The sequence below is a fragment of the Centroberyx gerrardi genome, chromosome 7 (assembly GCF_048128805.1).
Source record: "Centroberyx gerrardi isolate f3 chromosome 7, fCenGer3.hap1.cur.20231027, whole genome shotgun sequence".
Lineage (NCBI taxonomy): Eukaryota > Metazoa > Chordata > Actinopteri > Beryciformes > Berycidae > Centroberyx > Centroberyx gerrardi.
In genome coordinates, this window is record NC_136003.1 from 5,451,472 (window position 1) to 5,466,601 (window position 15,130).

Here is a 15,130-nt window from a genome sequence, read left to right on the forward strand (position 1 = left end):
TCTGCAGATAAAACACAATGACAAAAGGCATATAGTAGACTGGCCCCTATGTCATTTTATGCTTAAAGGTATCCAAAGGAGTTTTCTTTGTAAACAACTCGTTTTGTATACATTCACATTTTCACCCAAATAGACAAGAGTTTTCTATTGTTGTTCCCTAATCTACATACTCACTGGACTAACGTCAGAAGTCCATATGTCCGTGGTAAAACTTATGTCACTTACGTTGGTATCGATCAGACTATGAATGTGTGTGGCGACCACATCATACAGGGCAGGTAGGGATACGTCTGCAAAGTAGCGGCGGCTTGGGAGAGTATACCGGGGTTCCAAATGCGCCATTAGCAGGCGAAATCCTTGGTCTTCTACCACGGAAAAAGGCTGGTCATCAAGTGCCATAAATTCCGTGATTTTGTCATTAATTGCCTTAGCCTTTGGGCTGTCTCTAGTAAACTCCCTGCAGTTTTCAAATGCCTGTTGAATAGGCAGTACCGCACTTGCTTTTTTTTGTGTGACAACGCTGCTTCGTATTCCTTCAATACATCTTCATTGCGACGACGACCTTTCAGGTGACTTTTAAGATTTGTTGTGTTAAAACTCGTAGACTTTTCCCCTCCTCTCGGAACCCTTGCGGAACCAGTATTGCAAATTGCAATCGTGTTGCCTTCCTCTAAAACTGAGAAAAACTTCCACACCGGCGATGACATGTTTGGCTCTCTAGTCTACACAGTTTGACGTCATGACCGCGACAACGGCGTGCTGCGCTTGTTAAGTCAATAGAGAGCCTAAGTCCCTCCCCTTCCGCTGTCCCCCATGGGACCTTATTTCGGAAAAAATATGTACGGTAGTCAACGGCGAGAGACAAATAATTGTTTGATCCCGTTTGAATTGTGCCATGACTTACACATATGATGTTTTGTCAATTTAAAAGATAATTTTGCAAGTCAAGAAAGTCGCAGTTTGTTGTAAAACAGTACAGTAACGTTTAGTTTTGTGTGAAACCGCTCAGTGAACTACATCTCTCGTCTCGCACAATATACGTCACCAACACCAACATGGAACGAAACATAGGAAACACACAGGCATCGAGTTAACGTTAGCGCCCACTGTACTAAAACTATCCTAAACCAGTTTAAATCCATTCTTACTGTCTACCTTCCAGGTTGTGTATAATACTCCTGCTATCTGAGAGGGACTTAGCTTCAGCGGCTCTGGGTAGCTTGTGGAGAGAGGAAGTTACGTCACTTGCGCGACTTTTGGGTGTGTAGTCTTTCTAATTACGTATTTTTACAGTCTTATAGTTCAACAGTTTTACGACAAACTGCGACTTTCTTGACTTGCAAAATTATCATTTAAATTGACAAAACATCATATGTGTAATTCATGGCACAATTCAAACGGGATCAAACAATTATTTGTCTCTCGCCGTTGACTACCGTACATATTTTTTCCGAAATAAGGTCCCATGGTGGTCCACCGGAAGGGGAGGGACTTAGGCTCTCTATGAAAGCAATATTGGCTTCGTATTATCGGCTCTATTTATCGGCTATAATTACATTATCGGAATAATACATAATAATATAAATTTCCCATTATTGGCCGATAATTTATCGGCCCGATATATATCGTGCATCCCTATATGAAACCTTGGAAAACACATTCTGGTATATTCCTGCAAAGTGACCCATATGTAAAATTCCCTGATATTCCCCAGAGAATTAATCAAATTCCCTGACTTTCCCTGTCTGGAATACAACCTCTCTAAATTCCATGATATTCCAGGAACTCCATTCAGCATTGTTGATCTGCTCTATCCTATTTACATACCTTCTAGTTAAATTAGCTGAGGCCAGAGGCGCACACTTAAAACCCCTTTGCAGAGCATTAATGAACTGTGGTGTAAACACAAGGGATCCAGTGTTAGCGGCCTAAACGATCAAGCTCTTCATTCCATCCAACTGATCTAGCTGCAAACAGTAACGGACATTTCCAGGTTAAAACACAGACAAACGCATTTAAAAAAAAGAAAACGGTTTGTTTTATTGAGAGGAGTAAAAGGGTAAGACAGCATAAGTTAGAATGTACAATGAAAGCTTGTCTATCCAAAAATATCAAACTGGAAGAGGAGAAGAAAGGTTCGTCTGAATTACCGTGATGTGAGGACAATAAAACTGTGGCAAAAAATTTGAAAAACCTAATGTACAGTATAAAAACTTTTCCAAAACAGAATGATTGGACAGAAAGAGGCAGAGTGTGGAACAGGAGGCACTAGACATCGTCCTATTTGGCAGATCATTTGCATATTTTTTAACTTGATTACACAGGGGGCCAAACAGATTTGAATAAGACATTGGTGTTGGAAGAGAATCACGGCAATCAGTGTCATCAGAATTTTTTTTAACAAACACATTTATTCATTTTTATTTGCTGTGGAGCAGTGTTGATGCATAGCTTCGCACTATAGAACCCGACACCGGTTTCTCTCACAGGGATTTGGTGTTAAAAAAACCCGGTAGAAAACATTTCCTAAGGCGGAGTCTTTGCGCGGTGAGACTCTGGTTCACCGCGTCTTGCTTTTGAAACGTCATTAACGTGGAACCGGACACTGAATAAGTGACGGTCTCTGCCGCCGCCCTCCCATCACAAAGTCTTGGCTTGGGAGGGCCTGGATTCTGGTCGGTCAGGCAGAGGAGAAAACGAACAAGGCTTCAATGGAAATTGACTCCGTGGCGGCGAATAAAAAGGCGATCGTTCAAAACAATCCATCCTCTCGGAATGTGCTTTAGTATCTCTCAACGATGTGGGCCGTTATTTTGAAATGTGGAGCTGGTGACTGAAAAGCTGCTGGTCTACCGAAGACTTAAGGCGGAGTTGTAGACACTTTGAGGGAAAAAAAACATGAAATCAAAATCAAAATCAAAACAGGCCTTGGTGGTAGATAGTCATTGGTTCTCCAGATGAAGGGAAGACACTTTAAAGAGGAAGTGCTCGAGCCTGGCCTCCTTGCATGGATGTGGCTCCTGTTGCTACGGGCTGGGACTCTGAAGGCCTACAAGGCTCCATAGGAAGCCTGTTCTTAATTATGGCTTAATCTCAGATCATAGAGGCTCCATTAAAAAGCTATGACAGTGCACCAGAAGGCTAGCGGAGTCTGCCTGACATGAGACATCACTCAGAAGTCTGGTTATGCTCCTGTTTGCCAATGTATGTTATATACGTGTATGTGTGTAATTCTCAAAAACGTGTTTGTCCGGCATTGACAAAGGCCACCACAGGGTATGACTTAGCAGTGTGTGTGTGTGTGTGTGTGTGTGTGTGTGTACATGCAATGGCAGCCTTTCTTCTGGGGCCCAAAGCGGTTACATGACGCAACACGGTCTCAATCCAGACAAAGAGGCCTCTGCTGGGGATTAGCTCGACGCTATCCAAACAGCAAACAAGGGACAGTGTGTTTTTGCGTGACGCTCACACAGAGGCGATTTCATCCGAACGGGCGACGCCAACGGTCAGATGGAGGGAGAGACGGACTAATGGAGGGAGAGGAAGAATGCTGACCGCATTCTGAGAGCGCTGGGACTGGAGAGTTAAAGGAATACACTGAGTTTTCGGTAGATTGTCTCATTGGTCGAGTTAGCCGTTAAGCGATGAGAACATAGACGCCAAAACGATCCATGTGTTCCCAGTAGATCGTTGGCTCCGGTGCTGCATGCTAACACTTTAGCATACACTATGTTGAGTGATAGTAGGCCACTAGCATTATCCAAGTAAGAAGACTGACATTTTAGTAATAATAACTTGTTAGTGGTTCTTACTGTATGGCCTGTGGATTCATACATTTTAAAATGAAATATGAAATATCATTAACTAAATATAACTGATGTAGCCAGGTTTATTTCAGGTGACCAACTACATTCCTTCCAATGCAAATAGGCATAATCATCCCTGCTAGTTCAAAATAATTTATTTTCGTATCATATTTTGTGTAAATTTTACAAATCTCCTACACAAAACTGCCAACTGTCACTCAACATAGTGTATGCTAAAGTGTTAGCATGGACCTTACTATACCAACGAGACAATCTACCAAGAACTTGGCTTATTTCTTAAAGAGGGCATCAGATGCCTGCTTTCATTGGAGATAAACACCATCAAAAAGTAGATTTAAAAAAATGAACAAAACACCCAGAGTCATACATACAAATACGTGTGAAAGGTTACATTAACTGTTAGAAAAGAGAGTGAGGTTGGTGTGAGAGATACATAACTATACATTAGAAATGGCGTCAGGAGAGCAACGTGGGTCTGTACAAAACCTATAAACAACCGACACCGGCCAACAGACTGACGCTCGCTGGTCAGCTTCACTAGCACTACGCAAGCTGGCTCTATCCCTTTTGATTTATTTTTAACCGAGGACGCACGGAGGGGAGAGACGGCTAGACGGCGGGATTAACAGGTACCTTTCAGAAACGCATGATTTGAGACAGCAAGAGAATGCTTCTTTCTTAACACGAGTCACTTGTAGTTCACCTAATACGGAACACTGGTGAGCCATATTAACGGCTTCACAGAGCGGGGAAGAAAACGTTAATAAATAAGGACAGAAACAACAGTTTTCCCCTCTTCCTTGTCCCTGGTGGAGAGATGAAATCTAGAGGCTGGGATGTGGGATTCCACAGGGATTCTTGAAGTACGACTTCGGCCATTTTCAGCCTGGACCATCATACCAAAATCCCATCAATTGCTTCACTATAGACCTACTTGCGTCTTACTTGCCTGGGTGCAGCTCTCCAGTACAGTCCTAACGGGCCAATGGATACATGTACATATTTCATTTTCTGTTTATCCATGACCTGACAACTTTCACTATTTATTTTGCACTACTTCACACAGCAAAGCACCTGCAGCTGGCTGGCAAAGAGCAAACGAAGTGCTAAAGCAACAGCCAAGGGAGCGTCAACACTAGGAGAAAGGCGTGACTTCAGATCATTCCATTTCCATTTCCACTGGAGAGCAAGCAAGACGCGAGTAGCTCTATGGTAAAGAAACAGACAAGATTTTGGTCAGAACTGATCGGTATGATGGGAAACGATAGAGTCCGGGTCGAGAATGTCTGGAGTTCCTCTTTAAAAGGATAAGGCGTCTTCTCTGTTTGATATATACAGAGGAGAGAGAGGGAGGGAAGACAACATGGAAGGAAGGAAGAAGTCTGGAGGGCGGGAAATTCTGTAGACCTCCGGTTCGCGTGGAAGGGTGTCGGCGCGACAATATCGTTGGCGTCGAATCACAAAGAAGTGGTTCACAATGTGCCCTGAGAATTAGCGAAATACATTGTGTCACTCTTCACCCTGCGCTAGCTACCCTTACAGCATGGTTTGCGTTTTTTTTACGAGTGGTCTACGTGTGTGTTGTGTGTTTGCGTGTGTGTGCGTTCTCTCACCAGCCCCCCCCCTTTCGTTTGACTGTAACAGTGTCCATCAGCAGTCACAAATCCACAAAGTGTAAACCCCTATGAAATATAAGTTAAAGAAAAATGCATAGGTACATATATTCATATATCTATTAATAGGACAAAAAAAAGAAACAAAATGATTAGAAAACTAGAATGACGCCTGGCAGGAATCAGCGAGAGGGAGAGGGGACGTCGTCTTCGGAACGGGATTCCTATCAGTGTGTGTGTGTTTAGCCGTGTTCTTACCAGTGGATGTAAAAGACAACAACAACAACAACAACAACAACAAAACAACCGTTCTGAAATGCAAAGGCAACGCCGAGTCTTTCAGCTCTGGTGTCGTTTTTAAAATGGCGTCGCCGGCTTTTAAACAACGCCGACGCGAACCGACCCCCGCTCCCTCCCCTACAACAGTGATCAGAGCAGCATAGAAAAAAAACAAAAACAAAGACAGTGTGTGAATTAGAGCGATAGATAGGGCGGAAATACCATGACAGATCCCAACTGGAAGTCCACTAGGGGGGGTGGGAGGGGGGGGTTAGAAGTAATTTACAGTGGTTTTTAAGGATCAGTGGGAAAGGCTCCGAGCCAAAAGGCGGCTGTTGTAAGTCACAGTGAACAAGCTTGATAAGGCAGAGAGGAGGTGTGGGGTGGGGCGGGTGGGGTTGGGGTGTATGGCGGTAGTAGTGGTGGCTTTAATACACTTTACAGTCAAAGTTCAAAAGTGGAGAGCGGGCCGAAGTCGAGGAAGGGGGGGTGGGTGGAGGAAGGGCGACGGGCACCCACCACCGCCGCTGAGGCCCACTCTCCTTGCTTTCCAGAGAGGAGCGGCGGGGCGCTTGCAGGGCAAACAAAACCATTCTATCTCCCTTTTCCATCTCCCCTCCCACCCGTCCTTCCTCCCCTCCTCCTCCTCCCCGGTCCGTCCCTCTCACTGCAGCATCAGCTGCTTGAGGTTGTCGTGCAGGATGGTGTCCTTGACGTCGCGAAACACCAGCCGGATGTTCTCGGTGTTGATGGCCGTGGTGAAGTGGTGGTAGAGCGGCTTCTGCTGCTGCTCGCGCCGCTTGTTGCGGAAGCACTCGACCAGGAAGCGCTGCACGTCGGGCAGGCTCGCCGGGTCGCCCGAGAACTCGGGGAAGTAGTCCCTGACCGACACCTGCTTCACCTTCTCCTCCAGCAGGTCCGTCTTGTTCAGGAAGAGGATGATGGAGACGTTGCTGAACACCCGGTTGTTGACGATGGTCTCGAAGATGTTGAGCGACTCGCTCAGCCGGTTGGTCTGCCGGTCCTCCATCAGCACCTGAGGGAGGAGGAGGAGGGGCTGTTAGGATGGATAGGTGTGTGTTTGTGTTAAAGGTGAGTGTGTGAGTGTGTGTCTGGTATGATAATTAAGTCACTGGTATGTCTATCGGGGTATGTGCAGGTTTCAGAATACCAAATTTAAGACACTTTAGTATCTGTGTATTCTTTTTTAAGACTATTTATATGGTTTAGGGGGACAAACTATTCATTTGTTTAGAAGCCAAGCCAAAATTAAGTGTAGACAAGGTAAAATTTGTGAGAACCGATGGCACTCTTTTGATGTCCTATTTAAATGTAAATCCTATTTATTTACACATTATTTACACACAGAAGTATGGTATATATTTTCCCACATAACCATTGACACATGCTTCATTCTGATGACTTTGGTGTTGTTGGCAACATGCTGGTGCATGGAAATGTGCAAAATACGTTTTACACAGCATCTTGTAGTTCTGCTCCTGTTCTTCAAAAGTACTATCAACTTGATTAAAAAGACAATCTAAAAACACAATCTTCTAGTATAATTACTTTATGTCAGTTATGAATCAAACCGTACGTCCATGACCTGAGAATGTGATTCCTTCCTGGTTGTTTCTCAGTCTGGTTTCCCCTCCATTTGGGCTGAAAACCATCTAATGCAATGAATGTGTGAAACAAGTTGGAAAACACATTCCGCTACATTCCTGCAGTGTGATCCATTTGTAAAATTCCCTCATATTCCCTGACTTCCCCAGAGAATTTATCAAATTCCCTGAATTTCCCTGTATATTTCATGATATTTCAGGGATTCCGTGACCAGTGGAAACTCACTGCACTGTACGGCTTCCACCCGGCTTACCTGGTCGTATTCGGAGGAGGAGACGAGAAAGAGGATGGAGGTGACCGAGTCGAAGCATTCAAACCAGCGCCGCCTCTCCGAGCGCTGGCCGCCCACGTCCACCATCTTGAAGGGCACGTTCTTGATCTCAAAGTCGTACTCGTGGATGCCCTTAGTGGGCTTTCTGGCCAGGAGGATGTCCTGTTGACTGGGTAGATAGTCCTGGAGGAGGAGGAGGAGACGAGGAGGCGATCAGGAACATAACGGTTAGTACAACACTAATTCAAAATGAATGGGAACTGAATGTCTTAAAAGATAAAAGAAAATAATTCCCATCCCTAGGAGAGAGGAGATTGTGAGATTCATGGATACAGGGTTTCTACACATTTTTCGCTCAACAAATTCCATATTTCAATACTAATCCAGGATATAGATCAAACTTTCCATGATCAATATAAGAAAGTGTTTAGGCTCAAGCATCCGCAGGTTTCAAAAGGCCAAATTTAAGGCTTTTTTTTTTTAATGCTACATGGAAGCGAATTTAAGACCAATTTAAAAGCCAAAACAATGATAAACTACAAATGGCCAGAATAACAAAACAGCCACCAGGAAATGAATTGTTAAGGTTATGATGATGATGATGGTTAAATTATGATGTCCAACTGTATTTAGTAAAGCAGATAGGATGCATATTGTTCTATTATCCCTGTTCTGTATTAATCTAAGAGTGGACATGCAGCACAAGGAAACATGTCATTGAACGGTGAAAAAATGAGGCCTCTAATAACTGGATTTAAGACATTTTTACAATTTTTAAGGCCTTGAATTTTCTGAACTTGGGACCCAAATTTTGTTATTTGGATTATTATTCCCTTAAAGGTCTACCAGCATCCAATACACATTAGACAGGTCTTACAAAATGAACAAATTACAAACATTTTCCCCCAAAAACTGATTTTCCATAACTTTTCTGGGCCTGGAAAATATTTCCAAGCTCAAATACTTTTGCAGCTTTTGCATGTAGGCACTGTAACAAGCCCGCAAATGAGTTGAATTACTCTATCCTTACCATTGTTTTAACATTTTAAGCCCTATTCTCACGGGACTCTACTATGTGGGGACTTTATGTAATTAATGAATTACCCCGCCCCTGCATTTCGTAAGGCTACATTTTCATGTTTCAAATATAGTCTGTGGTCCACTTACTCTGATCTTTCATTTCTTTTTAATGTTTATATTTTTGTACTTTGTCTTGTTCCACGTGTACAAATGTGTTCTTTTTATGTTTATGACTTTAGTGTTTTTTTTTATGTATAATTTTGCGCTGTTTTCAGTACATCTTACTGCAAGCATGAATTAATAAAGTCAAGTCAAAATGTATTTGAACAGGATCATGAAATTTGCTGACATCATCAGTGCCCCATACACAACCGTATAAGGTCAAGTTTTAAAAATGTAACACTCTTCACTTTCCGATTCAACGAAGCAAAGGTTTACACTGAAAACGCATTCGAAACCTTCCTCTATAGATTCCACTATTGCCTCCATTTTTCATGACAGGATGCAGATGGAAATCGCGCGTCTAGGAGAAGGAGAAGAAGAAAGCACGTGCCAAAAACAAGTTCAATTGGCACAGGATTAATATTATCAGGCGACCTCTGTCTTCAAAATACGGCAGGTAATTTGGACCGGAATTTTTACTTTACAAATTCACACAGACGTTTCTCACAGAATTAAAATCACAGATGATTTCTACAAATCATTACAAATCACTGGATGTCCCTGGGAAATAGTTCTGTGCGATTTGGGCTTTACACTGTCCAAAAATTTTTATTGGCCCTGGGTGGATTTGGGGAACAAATGCAGGGTTTTCAGTTCCAGATACAAACAAAAAAAAAAATGCACACACTTCCCAGAAATGATCTAGGAAAAAGATGTGATGACATTCCTGGTAGTTCCAGTGATGTTTTGACTGATGTGTGTGTGTGTCAGTGTGCTCTGCCTACACTAGAACCAAATTCCTAACATTCCAGACGTGGTGACTTCACAGGAAAAGTCATCACTGATACTGAACAAGCTTGAGCACATACACACAAAAATAAGGGATATTTTCCCCAAAATTCAGTACAAACACACACTCCCAGTATTCATAGCAATCCTCAGGGGTATAAAGTTACCAGCTAGTTAATTCAAGGGTCTTTCTAATCTAGTTTTTCTAATCCCTTAAAATGTTTGTGTTTGATGTACCACAATAATGATTCAACCTAGGCTATATCCAGTTCTTGAAACTTTTACATTTGCTGTTCTAAACAGCTGGTGTCTGGTAGCTCTTTCCCAGGAAGAATCCTTTGCTGCACATGAAGTGATGCATTTCACATTTCTGGTTTGTTTGGAACAAACAGAAGAAGAGCTGGGTAGTTACCATGAGCAGCGATAGCCACCATGGCTGAACAGAGAAAGAAAACAGCGCCGCCTACACAAACTCAAACTGCATCAACAGAAAATCCAAGCTCCGCCCACACTGTTTGATTGACAGGTGATCTCTGGGAAGTGCAGTGCAGAAACACCACAACAAAGAGCACTGAGCACCAAAGATGAGACAAAATGAAACAAACAAAAAAAACAACATCATGGATTAACACTTAAATGGCTTTCGTCTTCTTAAAATTGGATAGAACATTAATCTGTTTTAGATGGCACTACTCTCTTAACAGCCAGCAAAATCTTGGTTTTGAAGAGCTTCTAACTACTGAGTTGTCTGGCAGGAATTTTCTTAAGTTGATATAATAGAGTACAGTTTGATTAACTGGACATTTTATCTGGCAGAAGTTTTAAGTCAGAAATTTGAACGACTAAGTGTTTGGAGACAGATATACGTTTTATTTTTGTTGCTGCTGCCCAAAATATTTGTAAGAAGCTTTGGAACTAACCTATCTGGAAGACAGACATATAGGATGATATAAAGATTCAAAAAATTTTGAGGGTGCTACCAACAGATTTGTTAGATTTGTCAATGTACAAACAAATAAACAAAAGTTGTAGTGGACAGGCTGGGCAGGGCGATAAAGAAATAAAATATATTGAACTTGATTGTTGTATCTTTCTGTGTAAATTGAAAAAGATGAAAAAACCCTTCTGATTTCCAGAGGGAGGAGCAAGAAGTGAATATTGAAGTGTCAGTTTCCCTCCTCGCCCCCACACAATCCTGTTCCACTTCCTCTTCCTGTAGGAGCCTATTACATAACACGCACAGGCCTATTCACAGAGTTCTGTTTCTGTGTTCATGAAGACACAGAGAATGGGAAAGACAGCCGGGCTATATGGTGGAACCGTTTGCTATCATGATACCTTCTGTGTGAACATAAATATGGATCCGATCACAAACATTCGACAAGCTGCACTGCTTAGTTGGTTATTTGATATCATCTATCAGTGTGGAAATCAGTGAGAGATGATGTTCCTCATCTAAAAGGGATGATTGTACACTGTAATAATGTAGGAAAGTCTCAGGGCAAATGTATTTCAAGGTGTCTGTTGTCCATTACAATGCAACAAGTAAAGAATTATCTGTATAAAACTACTTACTGGTACACCTACTTGAAGAAAAATAAAAAAGAAGTAACTCTAACCTAAGAAAACCTGAAACAGTGGTGCCAAAAAAAGAGAACAACAATGGCTATGGTGAAAGAGCGACAAAGGCGGCAGAGGGAATCTAAGGATTTAGAATCCGTTTGATTGGTCATAAAGGTGGTGCAGGTATCTTCTAACAAGCTCAGCAAGCCGAGCCTCCAAACCATTCATTTAGAAGAGTTTAGCACGCAATGTTAGCTTGGAGATGGAAACAGAGACAATGATGTGGAAAAGGAAATGGAGACACTTTTCCACAAAGCAACCAATCAAGTGATATTTTGGATATCACATGATTGGTTCACACACCGGCGGGACCTGGGGTTTGAAGGATTTCACTAGTTCGGCTAGCAAGCCTGTTCACACAGCGGAGTCCCGAGCCAATGTGCCGTTTCGTTTTATCCGCAAATGTGTCCTTTTGTCAGTATGAACCTGCCGAAATTAGTTTCCGTAGCAAGTACACAGTAGCCTTAACCTTCCTGATGATTTTTTTTGCCAGCAAATACAATAACTTCTTGGTCTGTTGTGCCAGCTTCAAGAATCAAAAGTTCCTCAGTTGGAGCATAGGTGGAACAAGTCCTCAGCAGCACCATCCAACTCTTCATTGGCGGAGGACGGAATGGGGAGTTGCCCCATTCCGTCTGTTTGTCTGTCAGCAGGATATCTCAAAAAGTTATCAATGGATTTGTCATACCAGTTGGCCAAAGGGGGGCGTGGTGGTGGGTGTGGATTAGGGCTGGACGATAATTCAATATTATCATTTATCGTCTTTCAGTGGGATTATATTGTGATGATATGGTGATTTTGAGATATCGAGACGCACAATTCTGCTGTCTGAACTGATGAGAACAAGGTAATTTTATTTAGAAACTCAGACAAAATTAAGTATGATAGGAATATTATGTGAAAATTTTAGTTTGACATCACACCAAACATTACCATTTGGTTCAATATGATGAACATTAATTTGATTAATTAACGTGATTTTGCTTATGTGAGTCATATCGTCATATATATCGATATCGAAAAAAATCCTTATGATTATTGTGATATTTCAACCATAACGTCCAGCCCTAGCGTGGATTCTCATAAAAAGGCATATAACGTATGAACGGATTCACATGACACCGTCAAATTTTGTGGGTCTATCAGTAGACAGAAGAAGAGCCAAACCCTCCATTATTGGACCAATCAAACAACATGAGGACACTGGAGAGCTCATTTCCAGTTCAGACATAACCGCCCTGCTCATTTTCACAAAACTTGGTCCAGTGGTAGAAGGGCAGCACTAATAGAAACTGAATAGATATCGAGCTGATTGGCCATGTGGTGTTGCGATAATCATCTAAAATGCTGATGAAGAATTTGAAGCAGATCCCATGTCCCATTTCAGGTCCAGTCATGAAAATGTGTGCATCTCCTGATGTGAAACAAGTTGGTAATGGGGCATGGAAGAAATTCTTAACTTTTGGTCAAAATCCGACATGTGGAACTGGCATATCTTCACAATTGCATAGTGTTGGAGGAGGTATGAGTGCCATGTAGTTGCCTGATGTACTGATTATGAGCTGTACTGGTAAACTGTACCAACACTGTTTACTTCTCCCAGATGTCATAGCAATTTCCCCTGAGCTAATGAGTGTCTTTGCACTCGTTTTTGAACTAGTGAAGTATGCACTCCAGCTTCCTTCACATGCTCCTGTTCATTATTAAAAGTGAGGACCCATATGGACGCAGAAAATATGCAGTAAATATTACCAGGTTACTAGTCTCTCTCAATGATAGTTTAGGTAAGCTGCAAAAATGTTTGAGAAAAATAAAACTTAATTTAACATTTGTATTTGAACATATTTAAATTAAAAGCACAAAAGCAGGAAAATTTCCTTAAATATTTTTTGTAAGTAATCTTTTGATAACTTCATCACACCCAGTACAGCCAGGTTCCAGGTTCGTTGCTCAAGGAACTGTGATGTAGATTATGGAGGTGAAACCATTACTCATTCACTTCCCTCACCTAGAATTTCCCTGGTGCTTTGGGGATTCCAACTAGCAGGCTTCTAGTCACTGGGCTGCCCTGATCTACATGATAAAGTTGTATGGTAGATTGACTGAGCCAAAAAAAAGTTTTCAACCATACTCCTGTGGGTGCTTCTATTCTCTTAGTCATACTAGTAAATGTGCTCAAAAACGCATACAGCCTAATGTGACTGTGTAAATCCTGGAGTGTGAGACGGCTAGATGGAAGCTAAATGGAAGAATAGTGATTGTGCATGGGAACAAGGCGGCGCGTAGATAGTGGGAGGAGGTTCAGACAAGGCGGGGGGGTGGGGGGGGTGGACAGGAAGACAACAGTTTCACTTCTCTTTCCAAGAAACTCATTTGGTGCCTATCAGTCAGACTGATCCGCTGAATGAGCCTTGTCCTGGCTTTTTTGGGGTGTGTGATTGGCGGAGCCTCGGCGGTGCGGGCGGGACTTACCGACTGTCCGAGCTTTTCCAAATTGTCCAGGAAATACTTGACTGACTCCCCCTGAGAGAGAGAGGGGGAGAGAGAGAGAGGGAGGGAGGGAGAGAGAGAGAGGGTTACATACAAATCATTTTAAAATCAAAATTGTGTCATCTTGTTTCCAACATGCATGTACACTTCAGGCTTTAACACCCCTTATATTTTCTTCTTCTCTTGTACACACACATTGCGTGCATACACAAAAGCAGCCAAAGCTGACTACAATCACTAACGACCGAGCCGTCATGGCCAGACCACTTCCTGACCAGAGGCGCGATCACAGCTGACAGATACGCTCTCTCTCTCTCTCACGCTGACGATGAAGCTCATGTCGACTGACAACGTACACGCACAGAATGACGAGAAACGCAACGAGCAGGCCAAATTATGAATTGTGAAAACAACAAAACCACACGCAGGCAAACCGTCGGAGCGCCCTCGGTGAGAACCCGACCACACCGAGGCTCTAATGGGAACAAGCTGCCCAGGAAAACGGAAAAAAAAGAAACAGCAGAAGACGGAACGAACCGACAGAGGAGAGCCTCGCTGTGTGTGTGTGTGTGTGTCCTGTGTAAATGTTTTCTGCTTTCAGTGTACTTTGCATCCCTCATTTACTCCGGCGTTTCCTTTTCTTTTTTTGCGGGTGTATTTCAAGGCTGTGGTAGGGGTTAGAAAAGCAGACTTGTGACCAGAAGGTTGCCAGTTTGAGTCCCTGGACCGGCTGGGAAAATGTGGGTGGGGAAAGTGTTTAGCTGCCATTGAGCAAGGCACTGAACTCCCAACTGCACCAGTGGAGCTGCTCGGCGGCCACCAGTAGGCGTGGGCCGATATTCAATATTATCGAATATCGCGATATTTTCCGCGGTATTGAATATCAAGTAGTTTTAACTTCTGACCTTAAACAGGGCATTAGAGTGTTTGAAGATGCCTGGTGTGTTGGAAGTGGCTCAGATCTCGGGACGAAACAGCAGAAAAACAGACCGCCACATTCTGCCGGTGGTTTGTTCTGGTCTTTCTTTGTCCCTGTACGGACTGAGGAGGAGAATAGCGAGGAAGGAGCCAAACAAAAACAGTGTTGTGTGCAGTAATCCAGAGACCATGTGGGTCATCTGCCAAATGTACCAGGCTTTCCTGCTTTCACAATCTGCTACCAAACCACATGCAAGCACACACACACACACACACACACACACACACACACAGAACTGTGAGCTCGAAGTGAATCAGCCCTGATACTTGACTAACGTTTCACTGAGTTGCAGATGGGTTGTGATTCATTTGTGCCGCAATGCAGATGAAGTGTGGAACCGCCTCTAAATCTCGCCAAAAAAAAGTCCCAAACATTTTATGTTGAAATCAACGGCTATCCTCTATTTGGCCACCAGCAGGCAAAGTGATGTCTCTCACCCCTCATGGTGCCT

The 15,130-nt window shown here is 42.9% G+C and overlaps 1 protein-coding gene across 1 annotated transcript in view; it reads right to left on the reverse strand.

The window, feature by feature from the left end:
* Window positions 1-6,383: 6,383 nt before the first annotated feature.
* Window positions 6,384-15,130, reverse strand: part of gna13b (guanine nucleotide binding protein (G protein), alpha 13b) — a 33,467-nt gene continuing 24,720 nt past the window's right edge. Inside the window, exons 3-5 of the mRNA XM_071909845.2 lie at window positions 13,683-13,733; window positions 7,599-7,799; window positions 6,384-6,755 (exon numbers count right to left, since the gene is read on the reverse strand). Of these exons, the coding sequence (XP_071765946.1) occupies window positions 6,384-6,755; window positions 7,599-7,799; window positions 13,683-13,733 (624 nt within the window). The remainder of the gene's footprint in view (window positions 6,756-7,598; window positions 7,800-13,682; window positions 13,734-15,130) is intronic.